The sequence below is a fragment of the Eptatretus burgeri genome, chromosome 5, assembly GCF_056783735.1.
Source record: "Eptatretus burgeri isolate ZD-2024b chromosome 5, Ebu_testis_v1, whole genome shotgun sequence".
NCBI classification, from domain to species: Eukaryota; Metazoa; Chordata; class Myxini; order Myxiniformes; family Myxinidae; genus Eptatretus; species Eptatretus burgeri.
In genome coordinates this window covers 7,538,328-7,556,800 of record NC_140965.1, presented here as the reverse complement: position 1 = coordinate 7,556,800, position 18,473 = coordinate 7,538,328, and the positions used below count along the sequence as shown (strand labels likewise).

General features: G+C 44.9%; 1 protein-coding gene across 7 annotated transcripts in view; it reads left to right on the top strand.

Moving 5' to 3' along the window:
• Window positions 1-18,473, top strand: part of LOC147025796 (protein kinase C-binding protein NELL2-like) — a 370,788-nt gene that overhangs the window by 161,923 nt on the left and 190,392 nt on the right. For all 7 annotated transcript variants that reach the window (XR_015058010.1, XM_085880617.1, XM_085880618.1 and 4 more), the window contains one exon: window positions 15,882-15,987. Coding sequence is in view for 6 of the 7 variants with exons in the window: in XM_085880617.1 (XP_085736743.1) it covers window positions 15,882-15,987 (106 nt within the window). In the remaining variant the exon portion in view is untranslated. The remainder of the gene's footprint in view (window positions 1-15,881; window positions 15,988-18,473) is intronic.

Here is an 18,473-nt window from a genome sequence, read left to right as displayed (position 1 = left end):
TATATATGTATGCATATGTATATATATATATATATATATATATATATATATATATATATATATATATATATATATATTATTTCTGTTAACGTCTGCGTGTGATTTGACATTTCTCCTCCGAAACTGCCGGACGGATTGTCACCACTTTCGGCATGCGGTTGCTCTGTGGTCTAATGAACAGCATGGGCTATGTGAGATTGTGCCAGATAGACAGGTTTGGGAATTTTTGGCGATTTTCTAATTTTTACATTCGTTTGCATGGCGACGTGTGACGTCACCGCTGAGAGGCGTAATGACATCTTGACATCATTGGTCATTCGCTGACATCATTACGTCGGTCGTCGACAGACCGTCATCACCGAGAGGTGTAATGCCACTCCGAGAAAACAGCATCTGCAATGTAAAACCCTCTTCTGCACATGCTGACTACCTCGGAAGGTGAATTTGACACAAAAAATGTAACAAGAAACATTGTATGTGAAGAAATTTGAGAAATCACATTGTGAACACTGGATATATTGACGTCCTAATGAACCCTCACTTTCGAAACTTCGTGCAGAGCGTGGGTTTGGCTCGTGTATATGTATATATATATATATATATATATATATATATATATATATATATATATATATATATATAGATATATATATATATATATATATATATATATATATATATATATATATATATATATATGTATATGTATATATATATATGTATGTATATATATGTATATGTATATATATGTATATATGTATATATATGTATATATATATATATATATATATATATATATATATATATATATATATTGTTACGGATCTGGAAACCATGTGCATTCAACATACAGGTCCCAAAATGTAGTTATGCCGTTAAGTACATGTGAGATAGAACCCCTCCTTTTGTCTAGTGGGAAAATCAAAGGAGTGCGTTGCGACGGTTTAGGTAGGTTATATCTTCAAACCACATATCCTCCAACACAACATCCAGCGGACCATCCAGCCTGCTACCGAGCGAGCACTTCGCTCTCCCAACCTGAAACCTCACCCAGGAAGGGCTTGCCGTGGAACCCTGTCCAATCAAGGTGGACAGTGGCGTGTGCTTCATGGAGCTCCGCCCCGTCTCTTTTGTTCCCTTTCGTGGGTATTTAAGAGAGGGGCGTGTCTGAAGAAAAAGGAGCAGTGAGAGAGCTGTGTGGATCCAACGAGAATGAGAGGAGACTTCGTCACCCGTCTGACATCACCGCCACCGCCAGGAATACAAGTCGGCTGCGTACCGTCTCCCTGGCATTCGACGGGGAGAAGTGGGTCCCGTCCGTGACCCTGATCTCTTCCCGGGGACTCCGTCTGCTCCACGCGGGTTCCTCCACGGGCACGAGACCCCGAGCCAGACCACCATTGACAGGTGCAACACGGCGGAGCACCCCCTACCTCCAGCGTGCAGATACCCTGGTGAACTGCGACCCCCAGTTCGTGTCTCCTTCTCCGGCTGCAGGAGTCTTCAGTAAAGCATCTGTGTGTTTGTGTCTGAGTGTGTTGGTCCCGTCTTTAAGTTGAACTGTTTAAGTGTTTTTATTTGATCATTGCAAATATTTCTTGTATATTCGCGATAAGTCTTTCCTGTGTCTTTCTATTTACTGTAAATAAATCAAGTTAGAAATGTTCCCAGTCCGTTTCCATCCCTTCTTGCATTGGTCCAGCATGGTTCGGATCTGAGTTTAGGCGGGGTTTTATTCCCGGTAATCGGTCCATTGTAGCCGGGATGTCCTGGGCAGGCCTGCTCGACTGCATCCGAGCCGGAAAGGTCGGTGGTAGAGTGGTAGTCGGTAGGTGTAATTTTACCGCTGCCGTTAGAGTGAATCCGGTTCGGCCAGGCATTCTGAGGGCGTGGATCCCCGGTAGCTGAGACCGCATGGTTACTTAGGTACATTGGATCTAGACAAAATAACCCTATGCCACGTGGTCGAGATATTGGCATTCCACGGTTGATTAAGCAACCCGCCGGCTCGCGGAGTTATCCGAGCGACGGCCTACAATTCCGGGAGGTTGGTGGGAGACGACGTAACCTCTCCCACCTTCTGGTCATTCTCGCCACCGACCCCCGGCCCGCAACAATATATACAATAATGTGCCTGAAGTCGAAATTTCATTCTTTGTGCCTGCCACAGTACCAAGGACAGAAATGTGCAAGTGGTTTCTCCTAAAAGCATGCATAACTCTCAACAGGACTTGCACATGGAAGCAGCATAATGAGCCTTTTGCACAAGAACATGGTGTGTAATCGTTCTGAGATGAGGACGTCGTATTCAGCCCCAAGCCACCCAGCGGAATAATGATTAATGTCAAAGTAATTTTACAGCATTCATTAGTTGTTTTGACTCATAAGGGAAGTCATATGATTATATCAATGGCATACATTACCATGAGTATTCTAAGAAGTAATTTTTCAACTTCACTTAAGAACATCGGCCTGGATACAAGAGATACGGTATCATCATGTATTGCATTGGTTCTGACCCACTGCCCTCAGATGCATGCTGTGTTAGACTTGTTCTTCAAAGTGCTGAAAGGACCAACGGAAGACTGTTGTCTCATCTGACGTCGATCCATATATAATATGTGATCAAACTCATCGAAAGATTGCGATACAAAGCAATGCCGGCAACACTCTCTCTATCTTGGAGTAAGGGACCATAAAGCTGGTTGTCCCATCTGAAACTTTTGAATAGAGTAGGCCATTGTGTGTCGGTAACCTGACCAAATTCCATGCCTGTAGATGATAAAGAGATGTAGATGTTAAGTTAGAGGAAGTACTTGAACACAGAAGTATTGCAGGTTGAGCAAAGCAAAGTGGAGCCTGCAAAAGAAGACTTGGCCCGTTACAGGTGGCCCATTCTGCACGATGCTGAAGAGGTCAGCTCGTAAATGAGGTCTGCCCAGGTCAGATAAGCTTTGTGGAAAGGCTCAGCAATTATAGAGAAAGAACCTCTTCCAAATGTTCATCACATATTAAAGTTAGAGGATTTGTCAGTGGCCTTTGTGTGGTGAATCACCTGATTGAAATGTCATGCTCCAATGGTTTACTCATCTTCCCTAAACGATCAGTATATATCGTGATGTGGCAACAGCCTTCCAATCAATGTAATGTTGACCATTTTGGCAGAGAGTGTAACAGAAGGTTGTCCAACGAACCATAGTAGTCATTTTCAGGAAACGAAAATAACCTTGTGCAAAAGGTGAGTGCAAAGCACCCCTCCCTTTATGTGGGACGGTTTCTCTGGATGCAATTTTAACACAGGGACTGAAAATTAGTTTCTCGGCTTCTACTGGACGAAATCGGCTGCAAAGTTCAGAAGTAAATCCTTTGTACGTCGAGGTCACATGTTCCAAATTTCAGCAACGTCCATTTCCTCATCTTGAGTTATTTATGAAAACCCTCGAAATTCACGTTGGTGTCTGTTGGTCCGTCTGTCCATCTCCCCAAAATGTGTTGGCACTCATATCTCAAAGGCTATACATTGAAACGAGCTGAAACTTGGAATATACATTGGCCAATTAGTCGAATTAATGGCTTTCAAAAGAAATTCCACCAAAGTACCATCGTTTTTCTTTTTTCTTTTTTTTTGCTCATTAGCTATTAGCTCGAGTTATTTTCTCGAGCGGTACAGGAATGCAATGTCGGTGTTGTTCGAAGCAGAGACTCATGCAGCATTCAAGGGAAGCGCTAAGTGCCCCTCTCTTTGTATGGAACAGTTGCTCTGTATCCAATTTTTTAACACAGTGCTTGAAAAATAAAATGCCTGTTCATCATAGCTATGAATCGCTGAATACATTGCTTTTGTAAGTGCTGTAGTTTTCAAATTAGGAGCTTGGAGCGATTTTATGCATTATATGATAAGATTTTCCACGACCGACTCTCACGGACTAATTCGGACGGATCTAAGGGGAAATCACGGACTAAGGGGAAAAAATCAAAATATTATTTCGGTTTTGAGGATCGGATATCGTCCGGACTGAATAAGTGTTGAAATCTGGTAATTTAAAGAAATAACAAGTCTTATAACTAAGCCGATGTACCTATTTACTTTAAGCAAGCAAGGCGATGCTCCATGCTCCACATTTTCACAAGAAAATGCAACATTTTCAAACCATTAAACTTATCTTTTTCTACTGTTTGGATCATTATATTGAGTGAACAAAAGATTTAAGAACATGCCAAAATTAACCAGCTACATTGAGCTATATGATTTAATGCATTCACTGTTTGATATTGCACCCTGTCCCCCAGAGGGATTGCTTTTATCCACAGCGTCTGCCAGATCTGTGTCTATATTTTCAGAGGTTTCACGAGGTGATCTACAGGGAATCAAAGCAAATCTTGTGAAAAACGGACGTTTTAATCTAAAGTTATAACGTTAGCGCAACCACGAACCAATGTACCACATGACACGTGCATAGACGAGCAAGCAACGTGATGGATTATCTGCAATGTTTAAAAATGAACAACCCTGGAGACATCGCAAAGTTTAATCCCGTGAAATAAAGAACAACTCTTTTGTGGATAAAGTCATTCTTTGAACGAATTCATTTTATTTTATTAATTGCTGCAGGCACGGTGAAGACGGGCTTCAAAGTTAAAGGGATGCAATATGATGTGCAGCCACAGCCTGGCCAACCATTTAATTGGAGTGCTTGCTTGTATGGTTAAGCCACTTGCTGAGCACCCTACAGTCGATAGTGGCACCACGCTGCATCATTCTGAGTGAATCGTTCACTCACTGAAGACGCTTTTTCCACGCGCCTTCATCATGAGCGAGTGGTTAGTGTTCCCTCTTCCTGAGCGAGTGGTTAGAGGTCCATCATTCTGAGTGAGTGGTTCATGGTCCATCATCCTGAGCGAGTGGTTCGTGGTCCATCATCCTGAGCGAGTGCTTCGCGTTCCATCATCCTGAGCAAGTAGTTTGTGCTCCGTCATCCTGAGCGAGTGCTTCACGCTCCATCATCCTGAGCGAGTGCTTTGCGCTCCATCATCCTGAGAAAGTCGTTTGTGCTCCGTCATCCTGAGCAAGTGCTTCGCGCTCCATCATCCTGAGCGCGTGCTTCGTGCTCCATCATCTTGAGCGAGTGCTTCGCACTTCCTCATCCTGAGTGAGTGCTTCGTGCTCCATCATATTGAGCGAGTGCTTTGCGCTCCATCATCCTGAGAGAGTGCTTCGCACTCCGTCATCTTGAGTGAGTGCTTCGCGCTCCATCATCCTGAGTGAGTGCTTCATGCTCCATCATCCTGAGTGAGTGCTTCATGCTCCATCATCCTGAGTGAGTGCTTCACGCTCCATCATCCTGAGTGAGGGCTTTGTTCTCCGTCATGCTGAGTTGAGTGCTTCGCGCTCTGTCATCCTGAGCGAGTGTCTCGCGCTCCGTCATCATGAGCGAGAGCTTCGCCCTCCGTCATCCTGCGTGAGTGCTTTGCGCTCCGTCATCCTGAGCGAGTATCTCACACTCCGTCATCCTGAGTGAGAGCTTCATGCTCCGTCATCCTGAGTGAGTGCTTCGTGCTCCGTCATCCTGAGTGAGTGCTTCGTGCTCCGTCATCCTGAGTGAGTGCTTCGTGCTCCGTCATCCTGAGTGAGTGTTTCGCGCTCCGTCATCCAGTGTGAGTGCTTCGCGCTCCGTGATCCTGAGTGAGTGCTTCGTGCTCCGTCATCTTGAGCGAGTGCTTCGTGCTCCGTCATCTTGAGCGAGTGCTTCGCGCTCCATCATCCTGAGCGAGTGCCTCACACTCTGTAATCCTGAGTGAGAGCTCCGCACTCCGTCATCCTGGGCGAGTACCTCGTGCTCCGTTGTCCTGAGTGAGTGCCTCGCGCTCCGTCATCTTGAGCGAGTGATCGTGCTCCATCATCCTGAGTGAGTGCTTCATGCTCCGTCATCTTGAGCAAGTGCTTCACGCTCTGTCATCCTGAATGAGTGCTTCGTGCTCTGTCATCATGAGCGAGTGGTTCGTGCTCATCATCCTGAGAGAGTGGTTCGTGCTCATCATCCTGAGAGAGTGGTTCGTGCTCTGTCATCCTGAGCGAGTGGTTCGCGCTCCATCATTCTTAGCAACTGCTTCGCGTTCCATCATCCTGAGCGAGTGCTTCATGCTCCATCATTCTGAGCGAGTGCTTCGCATACCATCATCCTGATCAAGTCGTTTGTGCTCTGTCATCCTGAGAGAGTGGTTCGTGCTCCGTCATCCTGAGCAAGTGCTTCGCGCTCCATCATCCTGAGCGAGTGCTTTGCGCTCCATCATCCTGAGCGAGTGCTTCACGCTCCATCATCCTGAATGAGTGCTTCGCTTTCCATCATCCTGAGCAAGTCGTTTGTGCTCCATCATCCTGAGAGAGTGGTTCGTGCTCATCATCCTGAGAGAGTGGTTCGTGCTCATCATCCTGAGAGAGTGGTTCGTGCTCATCATCCTGAGAGAGTGGTTCGTGCTCTGTCATCCTGAGCGAGTGGTTCGCGCTGCATCATTCTTAGCAACTGCTTCGCGTTCCATCATCCTGAGCAAGTCGTTTGTGCTCTGTCATCCTGAGCGAGTGCTTCGCGCTCCATCATCCTGAGCGAGTGCTTCGCGCTCCATCATCCTGAGCGAGTGCTTCGCGCTCCATCATCCTGAGCGAGTGCTTCGCGCTCCATCATCCTGAGCGAGTGCGTCACGCTCCATCATCCTGAACGAGTGCTTCGCATTACATCATCCTGAGCAAGTCGTTTGTGCTCCATCATCCTGAGAGAGTGGTTCGTGCTCCGTCATCCTGAGAGAGTGGTTCGTGCTCCATCATCCTGAGAGAGTGGTTCGTGCTCCGTCATCCTGAGAGAGTGGTTCGTGCTCCGTCATCCTGAGAGAGTGGTTCGTGCTCCGTCATCCTGAGAGAGTGGTTCGTGCTCCGTCCTCCTGAGAGAGTGGTTCGTGCTCTATAATCCTGAGAGAGTGGTTTGTGCTCCAACATCCTGAGGGGGTGGTTCGTGCTCTGTCATCCTGAGGGAGGACTTCACGCTTCGTCATCCTGAGAGAGTGGTTCATGCTCCGTCATCCTGAGAGAGTGGTTTGTGCTCTATAATCCTGAGAGAGTGGTTTGTGCTCCAACATCCTGACGGGGTGGTTCGTGCTCCGTCATCCTGAGCGAGGGCTTCGCGCTCCGTCATCCTGAGTGAGTTCTTCGCGCTCCGTCATCCTGAGCGAGTGCTTCGCGCTCCGTCATCCTGAGCGAGTGCTTCGCACTCCGTCATCCTGAGCGAGTGCTTCACGCTCCGTCATCCTGAGTGAGTGCTCCGTGCTCTGTCATCCTGAGAGAGTGCTTCGCGCTCCGTCATCCTGAGCGAGTGCTTCGCGTTCTGTCATCCTGAGCAAGTGCTTCGTGCTCCATCATCCTGAGTGAGTGCTTCGCGCTCCGTCATCCTGAGCGATTGCTTCGCGCTCCGTCATCTTGAGCGAGTGCTTCACGCTCCGTCATCCTGAGCGAGTTCCTCGTGCTCCATAATCCTGAGTGAGAGCTTCGCGCTCCGTCATCCTGGGCGAGTTCCTCGTGCTCCGTCATCCTGAGTGAGTGCTCCGTGCTCTGTCATCCTGAGTGAGTGCTTCGCGCTCCGTCATCCTGAGCGAGTGCTTCGCGCTCTGTCATCCTGAGCAAGTGCTTCGTGCTCCATCATCCTGAGTGAGTGCTTCGCGCTCCGTTATCCTGAGTGAGTGCTTCGCGCTCCGTTATCCTGAGTGATTGCTTCGCGCTCCGTCATCTTGAGCGAGTGCTTCACGCTCCGTCATCCTGAGCGAGTTCCTCGTGCTCCATAATCCTGAGTGAGAGCTTCGCGCTCCGTCATCCTGGGCGAGTTCCTCGTGCTTCGTCATCCTGAGGGAGTGCCTCGCGCTCCGTCATCTTGAGCGAGTGCTTCACGCTCTGTCATCCGGAATGAGTGCTTCGTGCTCTGTCATCATGAGCGAGTGCTTCGCACTCCATCATTCTGAGCGAGTGCTTCGCGTACCATCACCCTGAGCAAGTCGTTTGAGCTCTGTCATCTTGAACGAGTGCTTCACGCTCCGTCATCCTGAGTGAGAGCCTCGCGCTCCATAATCCTGAGTGAGAGCTTCGCACTCCATCATCCTGACTGAGTGCTTCACGCTCCATAATCCTGAGTGAGTGCTTCACGCTCCATAATCCTGAGTGAGTGCTTCACGCTCCATCATCCTGAGCGAGTGCTTCACGCTCCATCTTCCTGAGCAAGTCGTTTGTGCTCAGTCATCCTGAGCGAATGCTTCGCGCTCCATCATCCTGAGCAAGTCGTTTTTGCTCCGTCATCCTGAGTGTGTGCTTCACGCTCCATCATCCTGAGCGAGTGCTTCACGTTCCATCATTCTGAGCAAGTCGTTTTTGCTCCATCATCCTGAGCGAGTGCTTTGCGCTCCATCATCCTGAGCAAGTCATTTGTGCTCCGTCATCCTGAGCGAGTGCTTCGCGATCGATCATACTGAGCGAGTGCTTCACGCTCCATCATCCTGACCGAGTGCTTCGCGCTCCATCATCCTGAGCGAATGCTTCGCGCTTCATCATCCTGAGGGAGTGCTTCGCGCTCCTTCATTCTGAGCGAGTGCTTCCTGCTCCACCATCCTGAGCGAGTGCTTCACGCTCCTTCATCCTGAGCGAGTGCTTCGTGCTCCTTCATACTGAGCGAGTGCTTCGTGCTCCTTCATACTGAGCGAGTGCTTCACGCTCCATCATCCTGAGCAAGTCGTTTGTGCTCTGTCATCCTGAGTGAGTCATGAAATAACATCCGATTTCCGAGCATTTGCCGTATTAAGGTGTTTTCAAAATTACCCAGCCAAATTTTTCTTCCCACCTGTCACACAATGTTTGTGCACATATCCCTGAAATGTCCATCCAAATGCAATGTTGTTTTTGGTGAAAGCCATTCAAGGTGAAAGCTACTCAGTAATCACATCTACTCCAACCTGCCGATTCCTGAAAAATTGCCAATATCCGCCAAGCTCGTGTGTGTGTGTGCGTGTGTGTGTGCGTGTGTGTGTGCGTGTGTGTGTGCGTGTGCGTGTGCGTGTGCGTGTGTGCGTGTGCGTGTGCGTGTGTGCGTGCGTGCGCGCGTGTGTGTGTGTGTTCATAAAACATAACATTCTCTCTGCTAACTCCCCTACCCTCACCCTTTTCTCTCTCTCTATTCTCTCTCTCACTCTTTTTTCTTTGTCCCTTTCTTGCCTTAACCCCTCCCAATACAGTGCAGCACCCTCCTCTCACTCTCCCCTCCTCTCTCTTTTTCTCTCTCTGTCTGTCTCTGGACATATCCGGACGGTGTTTATGTCCGGACGGGAGTTTGTCTCCAGATGCGTCTGGGCGGTGCTTTTGTCCGGACGGGAGTTTGTCTCCAGATGCGTCTGGGCGGTGCTTTTGTCCGGACGGGAGTTTGTCTCCGGATGCGTTTGGGTGGTGTTTGTCGCTGGACTCGTCCGGGCAGTGGTTGTCTCCGCACATGCCCAGGCGGTGTTTGTCTCCACGTGGTATTTATAGTATGACAGGTAGAAAATGGATTTCACGCATTATTTTGTTTCCATCTTCACTGTTATTCTTTGCAGAATAATTTTGATGAGACGGTATGAATCGTAATTAACAATCCACCGCACGTCTGCCTTTCCTTCCTGCATCCCTCCTCGCTCCCACACCCCTCCTCGCTCCCACACCCCTCCTCGCTCCCACACCCCTCCTCGCTCCCACACCCCTCCTCGCTCTGACACCCTCCTCACTCCCACATCCCTCCTCGCTCTCACACCCCTCCTTCCCCCCTCCCTGCTCTCTTTTCCCCTCCACCTTTTCACTCTCCTCCCTCTCTCTCCTCCACCATTCTCTCCCCCCCCCCACTCCCCCCTTTCCCCTTTAGTATTTGCGTCAGCAAAGTGACAGGTGGTATTTGCAAGTCCCATATAAAGGGGCCTTTTCTATGCCCCTGGCATTTTTCCCCAAGAATGCTTTTTCGGGGGTAACTTTGTATAGTACAGCATGGTGATAGTTATTTCCCATATTGCATGTATTAGCATTAGTGTGCGGTAATTTAATTGTGATTTGAGATTTGCATCATTACCTCCACCACCAAAGGTGGATGGAGGTTATGTTTTTATTCCTGTCTGTCTTTGTTTGTTACATGCGAAAATCAAAGATTTTTCAAGTCTATTGGCTGGTCTTGTGCTCTATTCTGACTGTCTTTGCTTGTGTATTTGTAAGTCGCCGACGGGTCACAATTTTGAACCGATCTTCACAAAACTTCACCACATGGTAGAGTTTGTCAAAAGCAAGAAGACTATTGTTTTTTTAATATCAAGAGGTCAACATAGGCCCAAGGTCAACAACTCAGGTGGTATTTCTAAAATCCTCAATTTTCATCCCATTGACTTGAATTTTGAACAGGATTTGCATATCAGGTCACTGAATTCAAAGAAAAATTATTTTTGAGGTCAACATAGTCCATGTTTATAAAATTGCCAATTTTCATCCGATTCACTTGAAATTTCAAGAGGATTGCATATTTGGTCATTGAATTCAACCACCAATTATTACTAAGGTCAAATGTTTTTTGGATTTCACAAGTCTCATGCTGTGCCCGACATTTCTTGTTTGTTTGTCTGTTTGTGAACAAAATATCTCAGAGGGTTGTGGACGGACATGGACAAAATTTGGTGCAGAGCTTGGGTATATGACACCTATGAAATGATTCGGTTTTGGTGAAGATCCATCTGGATCTGAATTTGAGAACTTTCAAAGTGATTCTTCGCCATTGAGAGATTGGGCCAAAAACTATATCTAGCACAATATTTCAAAAATGTATTGGGCTCGATATGTTCTTGTGGATCAGGCATTGTGTCGTGGAGGTATGCACTTCGTTTTTTTTTTTAATGACAAGCAGGGAACTGTGGAACAACCACAAAATGTAAAATTGAACATGAAGTCCTCAACTTCCACCTTAAAATACATATTTTTTAATCCTCTCCTGTAAACCAATGCGTGAATCAATGTGAAACTTCAAAATTATGATCTTATAGTGATGGGAAACATATGTTTTATATTTCAACCTGATCAGACACATTGTCTGGCAGCCAGATTTATTATATTTTTTGAATCTGGGTTCTTTTTTATTATTAAATTTTTTTTGAATAAGGCTCACTTGGTTGCGCCTGGAGGGGTTTTAGGGTAGAGGAGGAGCAGCTGAAACCCGAGTGCTATGCAGGTTCCTCCTCATGACTTAATCTTTGCTTTTTGCTTGTTTGAGTTCCTTCTGATGACTCCAACGCAGTACCTATTATATTTGGTCTTGAATTTGATTTTAATTTAACTTTTTTTTTTTAATCCCATTCTGAATTAAATTGAATGAAGAGGACATAATGGGACATGTGTCCGATCAAAGTGGGGTTGCATCAAAGCGGGATGTCTTGGGAGCCGGTCATCACTGCCAGCAGTTATAAAGTGGCAGTTTTAGTGTTAAGGGCGTGCATCAAAAACTGTTCGACGGAGGAAATTGAAACTTTACCAGATGTTACACGACCATTTGATATAACGCACATCACTTGGATGACGCAAGTCCCCTCAGAACTAACATGGTGAATTGAACAAAGCCTTATGCCCAGAAGCAATATCACTTCCTCACGTTAGAAATTAGAATCATTGTAAATCCCTTCAGACTGTATTGTGCTCGGCTGGTGAAAAGGCGAAGAAGAATAAGAAGAAGTTCAACTTGGTGTTTTAATGATCTCCAGATTGAAACTTCAGCGATCGATTCTGGCATCTTTATCAGTCCTGGTAGTGATGAAAACACTCAAACGAGAATAAAAGTTACTTTGTAAAGGTTTTGAATGTACTCTATAGCAGACTTTTCAAAGTGTAATTTGTTCACGTTTTCCTGAGAAGTGTAGAAAGATGTAATTACAAATTTTCCGCCAGAAGAGTTCGCTCGCACCAAGTCCTTCTCAAGACTGCACGGGGTAAGTACTCAATGAATATTAAATTGTTATTGTAGTTACCTCCACCACCAAAGGTGGAAAGAGTTATGTTTTACCTCTGTCTGTTTGTTCGTTGCAAAATCGAAGATTTTTCAAGTATCTTGGTTTAGTGGATTTTGTTATTGGGTAGTCGATCGAGTCAAAAAAAAAATCTCCCAAAAAATTTTTTTGAGATTTTTTTTTCTTCTACCCTTATCAGTATTTCCGTCGATATGTTTGTTTGTCTGTCTGTCTGTCTGTCCGTCTGTTCGGTCCAGTGTTCCGTTAATACAATGGCGATTTCGATTAAACTTGGTTGGTAGGTTCATACCATGACCTAGTTATGTGCAAATGAGAACCGTTGCTATGGACACCACCGTTGCCGAGCAACGGGACTTTGAAATTTTTGAAAAATCATAAAAAAAATTTCGAAAATCAAAAATCAGGCTTCGAGCGACTGTGGGCTGTACATTCAGCCATATTGTCAAAAATTTCCAGCCGGATCCTATGAAAACTGTCGGAGAAGATAGACTTTGAATGAACCCTGGTCGAAAACAATAAAAAAACGAAGTTCGTTGTATCTCAGAGACTATGTCAGATATACATGAAACTGGTATGGTAGGTTCATGGTATGTGCTTGTTATGTGTGAGAAAAAACCCGTTGCTATGGACCCTCCGTTGCCTAGCAATGGCCGAAAAACCTCTAAATGTGGGGGTATTTTAACGAAAAAACAATCTGCAGCATTAACCCTTGAAGCTGGAATCATGAATTTTCTTGTGCTTAATCCTCAGGTAATTCCCCCATCGAACGGGCCTATCGCGTCAGGTTCTATTGGGTAGTCGACTACCCATGTCCACCTACCGGCTTGTTCTATCTTTCTCTCCGTCTGTTTATCTGTTTGTTTGTCTATTGCCTTCAGGTTACAATTTTAAAACCATCTTCACAAAACTTCACCACATAGTAGAGTTTGTCATAAGGAAGGAGCCAATTGTTTTTGAGGTCAAAAGGTCAACAGAGGCCAAAGGTCAACAACGAAGGAGGTATTTCTAAAATCCTCAATTTTCATCTCATTGACTTGAAATGCGATGAGGATTTCTATTTCAGGTCACTGAATTCAACCAGCGAATTATTTTTGAGGTGAAATTTGTTTTATGGATTTTGCAAGTATCGTGCTCTGCATGACATCTTGTTCTTGTTTGTTTGTTTGTTTGTTTGTGTGCAGGATATCTCATTCATCCTCCCCATCTTTTCCATACTGTCTTCCATTAACCCTCCCCAACCCCACCCCTTCCTTTCCAGCTCAACCTTTCTTTCCATTACTTGTTTGATTGCTCTAAGTTCATCTCCATTTTTCCCTTCCTGTTCTTTCAACCCCTTTTTGTTGTGCTTGACATTGTATCCAGCATTCTTCCATGTCACTCTGTTGTGTTCCTCTTCCCTGCTGTTGGTTCGTTTCTCCGGTTTCCATTGTGTTCTACATGTTCAATTCTCTTCTGCTCTTTGTTATAGCTCTTCCACAGACCGTTTTTGTAGGGCGTTTTACAACCTCATGTCACCATAAAATATATATTCAGAGATAGAGACAGAGACAGAGACATTTATTTGAAATTTCATTTTAGCCTCAAACCACCTATTTCCAAGTCAGAGAAGACTATGATAGGAAAAAGAGGCATTTGCAAGTAATTGTTCATGAAAATAATTTGGTGCAGTAGGTTTTGGTGAAAATAAACAATGGATGTTTCACAGTTGGTCCTTAACATTGGCGTCTTATTGTTGAATTAATTTATGTCCAGTAATTAATGTCATGAAGCACTTCGTTTTACAACGTTTCAATGAACTTCAATTAAGTATCAATTGGAATAATTAGCCACCATTGGACTGAGTCCAGAACAGGGGCTTTATGGATTTGGTCTTGTTTTCACCAACAGTTGTTGTGGCAGGATAGCTTGGTTAGTAATCAGCTCGAGTGGAGAGCTCAATATTGAGCTGCCTTGTCTGTCTTCGATCCCTAACACCCCAACGTAGTCGCATTTGATTAGCAGCTGTTGTTCTGATGCAGTACCTGTGTACTCCGAGATCCAACACACGTGGTATTGCACGTCGGAGCACGCAATTCCTCGAATGAAGATGTAAATGCGGCCCTCTTGACTTCATTTAGGTTGTGGATCATAAAGATACCATGGTATGTACATTCCAAAATAGCAGGACATTGTACAAGGGCACCCTGGCCATATCATTATGGCCAGGCACCCTGGCCATATCACTTGCTTGGAGTGGCTGTATAATTACTGCTACCTCCAAACAACACCGGGAGGTGTTTACATTGAAAGCGCAGTTTAAATTTTGAAATTCAGTTCAGATTAAGAGATTATAGAGCTTATCGCATTTCAGCTGTCATGCTTCTAAACATCCATAGAGATGAAGGGGGGGAGGGGGATGGTTTAGAGGAGGTGAGAAGGGGTTTGGGAGGAGGTAAGCATGAGGTCAAGGGAAGGGAATGTAGAGCTGCAGTGGATTGTTAATTACGATTCATACTGTCTCATCAAAATGATTCTGCATAGAATAACAGTGAAGAAGGAAACAAAATAATGTCTGAAATACATTATCTGCCGGTCATACTATAAACATGGCCCGGAGACAAACACAACCTGGGCACGTCCAGAGAGACATCGTCCGGACATGTCTGGAGACAACCATCATCCAAAGACAAATACCATCTGGACACATCCAGGGATAGCCACCGTCCAGACATGTCCAGAGATAACCGCCATCCGGACACGTCCAGAGATGACCGGACACGTTCCTCGTATGAGTGAGGAAAGTGGAAAAAAGAAATTTGAGTGCTTTATTGTTAAGAAACTGTTGTGGCATTTTCCAAGTCAAGGCACTGTTGAGCAGGCCAAAAAAATGGCGAATTAAGACCCCAGCAATTGAGAGTGGGCTGTTTGGCGCTTTGTTTTGTGCTCGGCCCACAAAAGGTTTATCTGACTCTGCCTGAGAATGCTGAGACATGGATATGGCACACGTATGATGAGCTAAATGGCCGTTACCTGTTCCATAATTTTGTCATTATGACAACCTTTGATACAGTTGTAATTGAAGCTTTGATGTAACATTTATATTATTGGAAATATTTTGAATATAATACATAGTCATGATAAAAGTATCATGATTTTGAGAGTGAGAGACAGAGAGAGACACACACAGAGACACAGACAGAAAGAGATAGATCGAGATTTTTTTCTTGGAGGTGGGGTGGGGTAGGGGGGGAGGGGAGGCACAATTTTCAATTTTCCACTTTCTTTCACCAAGGATATTCGGATGGAATGTACAAGCTAGAAGGCCCGTCCACATCCGCTTTTTAATCCAACTAAACTTGATGAAGGTGACAGCCAAAAATGAAAATGTAAAATTTATGATTTGGTGTTTTCCATATTGCTACCAGGATGGCCTGGAGGTCAGCACACTAGCCTTGAAGCAGTCTGGCCTGGGTTTGAATCCAACCAAGCTATATACTGGTATCTGTTGTTTCACAGGCAGGGTGATTCATCAATGTGTGTGCCGTCCCTTGGATGGACGTTAAACTTGGTGTCCTCTGATGCAGGATACTTGAATGGCTTATTACCCCAGTAAGCTGGTACTCATTTTGCCAACCTTGGAAGGATCACAGGCTGAGTCAACCCACCTGGTGTTATTCTAACAGCATGACAGGGGCTCAAAATCAGGACCCTAAGATCTTAAGCCAGCCACCTTAACTGTTAATCCAACACCAGGCTTCACTGCCACTGTAACACCCATTTATTTCTAAGATGTGGATATACCATCACAATTAGCCTTAACTCAAAAACCTACAAATGCTATTTTGACCTTGCAGGCTGGCATCATGGTGAGGGTTCCTGAAGATCCATGTCCTGAGAAGATGATTTGCCCTGTGCACCAACAACGCACCCTCAGGAGCCGTTGCTGTAAAATCTGTCCAGGTAACATTCTCTCCGAACCCCCCTGATAACCCCCTGACTGCCTCGTTTCCTGATCACCTTTACCTCTACCTGCCTGCACATCTCTTTTGTCACTGTTCGTCACCGTTCACTGTTTCATTGAAAATATTATTCCCATTTTAATTTGAATGCTGTATTGAAAATATCACGGATTTATTCTGATGAAATCCATCATGAACTGCGGTACAGCATAAGGAACTCTCAGTGAAGTTGGGAAAGTGTCCAATAAGGAAAGCAAAACAGGCGAGAGGTGAAGCTTTTATTATTTAAGAGTAATTTGCTGCACATATACCATTCAAATGGCATTAACAAATATGAGTCGTGTTTCAAAATGTTCTCGAATGAGCTACGCGCAATCGTCTACAAAACGCCAATGCTGTGCACACCGGGCCGACATCCTCAACAAAGTGTCGGCTCGGTTGGGGGCTTATATTTGAGTCCTGTCTGTTCTTCTGTCCATCCGTCCATCCAGAGCCGCTACTCAAAAATGACTGGAAACATTTCTTTCATATTTGGCACATTTATGGAGTTTCGGCAATTTTTTATAAGAATAAATTTTTGGGAGAGAATAGTAGAAGAATGTATTATATATGCTTTCGGGAACTATTATTTATTAATATACACTTTTTCGTCTCCAGGAACAACACACCCTTTGAATTATTTATTTATGTACACTTTACCATCCCCAGGAACAACACGCATCACCATCTCCTCCACCAACGCAAAACTTTTAATTATTCATTTGTTTATGTACACACTTTACCATCTCCATGACAGACACAAACTTTCCCATATATATATATATATATATATATATATATATATATATATATATATATATATATATATATATATATATATATATATATATGTATATATATATGTATTTATATACACTTTCCATATCCCCGAATAACATACCACCCTGAATGATTTATTATTTTGTACACACTTTACCATCTCCATAACCTCCATCTTTATTTCGTTATTTTGTTGTTGAAGTGTGAAATCTATACATCCCATTTACATGTATAAGGAGCAGTTGGCGAGTGTGTGTGTGTGTGTGTGTGTGTGTGTGTGTGTGTGTGTGTGTGTGTGTGTGTGTGTGTGTGTGTGTGTGTGTGTGTGTGTGTGTGTGTGTGTGTGTGTGTGTGTGTGTGTTTTTCTGAAAACGCTTCGTAACAACAAAAAAAATTTGTCTGTTACTAAGGGAAATGCAAGTGTTCTTGGTTAAATCCGGGCCGCTGATTTCAAATCTGTGGTCAGAATTTCGCCAGCACGTCAGGTTTTCAAAATATGTGTGTTGCAATGATTCCCAGCGTGTTATATTGGATGCTTTATTATTGCAGATCACCACGTTGTACATCTAATATCAGTGCTTAGTTATTAATTTCACGTCATATTTAGATAACAATGACTGGGCGTAGTGGCGTGCGCCTGTAAAACGGCGACTCGGAGGCCTGGGTTGGAGGATCGCTTGAGGACGGGAGCTCTGCTCTGCGCTGGGCCGTGCTATGAGAGAGAGGGTGTAGGGCAGCCCGGAATCATGGCGAAACCCAATCCTTATCCCTGTGTCGTAAGAGGCGACCAGGGTTGCGTCAGAAAGGGCATCCGGCGTAAAACCTGTGCCAAATCAGTATACGGATCATAACGGATGATCTGCTGTGGTGACCCCTAATGGGAGCAGCCGAAAGAAGAACAACAACATTTAGATAACAATGATTGATCTCTGCATATAACGTTTAGTCTACAGACCAAGAACATCAACAAGTTGCAGAAAAATATGTTCATAAAACATGAGAACATGGTGATCTTGAGAAGAGTGTAAACTTGATAGGGAGATCTGCCCCATTGTGAGTGATTCAGAAACAACACTTCAAGTTTGCACTCTTCCTTTCAATATCGTCAGCGTGGGCACTGCTCAGACGTGTTCAGAAATGTGTGAGACACTTGCTCTTGTGCTTGTGTGGGTGGTCTCCCGTTGTGGGAAGCAGCAGCAATCACCCATCATGTTTAGGTTTGGGGGCCTTGATACCTGGTTTCCATGACTGAAATGTCTTGGTGGAGCCTTTCGCCATGCTCATCGCTTACCTCACCCAGATTAGGTGGGAAGAAATCAAGATGAGAATGCAAGAAGTGCATTTTAAGAGATCCTACAGCTCATTCGGCTGATCGGCCTTTAGCATGTTGTCCACTAATTCCGCAAACTGTTCAGCTCGATGGTTCCCAAGAAAGTTCTGCACAACCAACACAAATGCTTCCCATGCTGCAAATTCAAGTGGGTTCAGTTTATTTTTGAACTCGGGATCACGCGTCGGTTCTCGGATCTGGGTCCCAACGAAAATGCCAGCTTTGAGATTAGCATCAGTTTTCTCTGCGCCAAACTTCTCTCTGAGATATTGGAAGCCATTACCATGGTGATCCAATGCCTTTACAAAGTTTTTCATAAGGGTTAGGGTAAGTTAAAA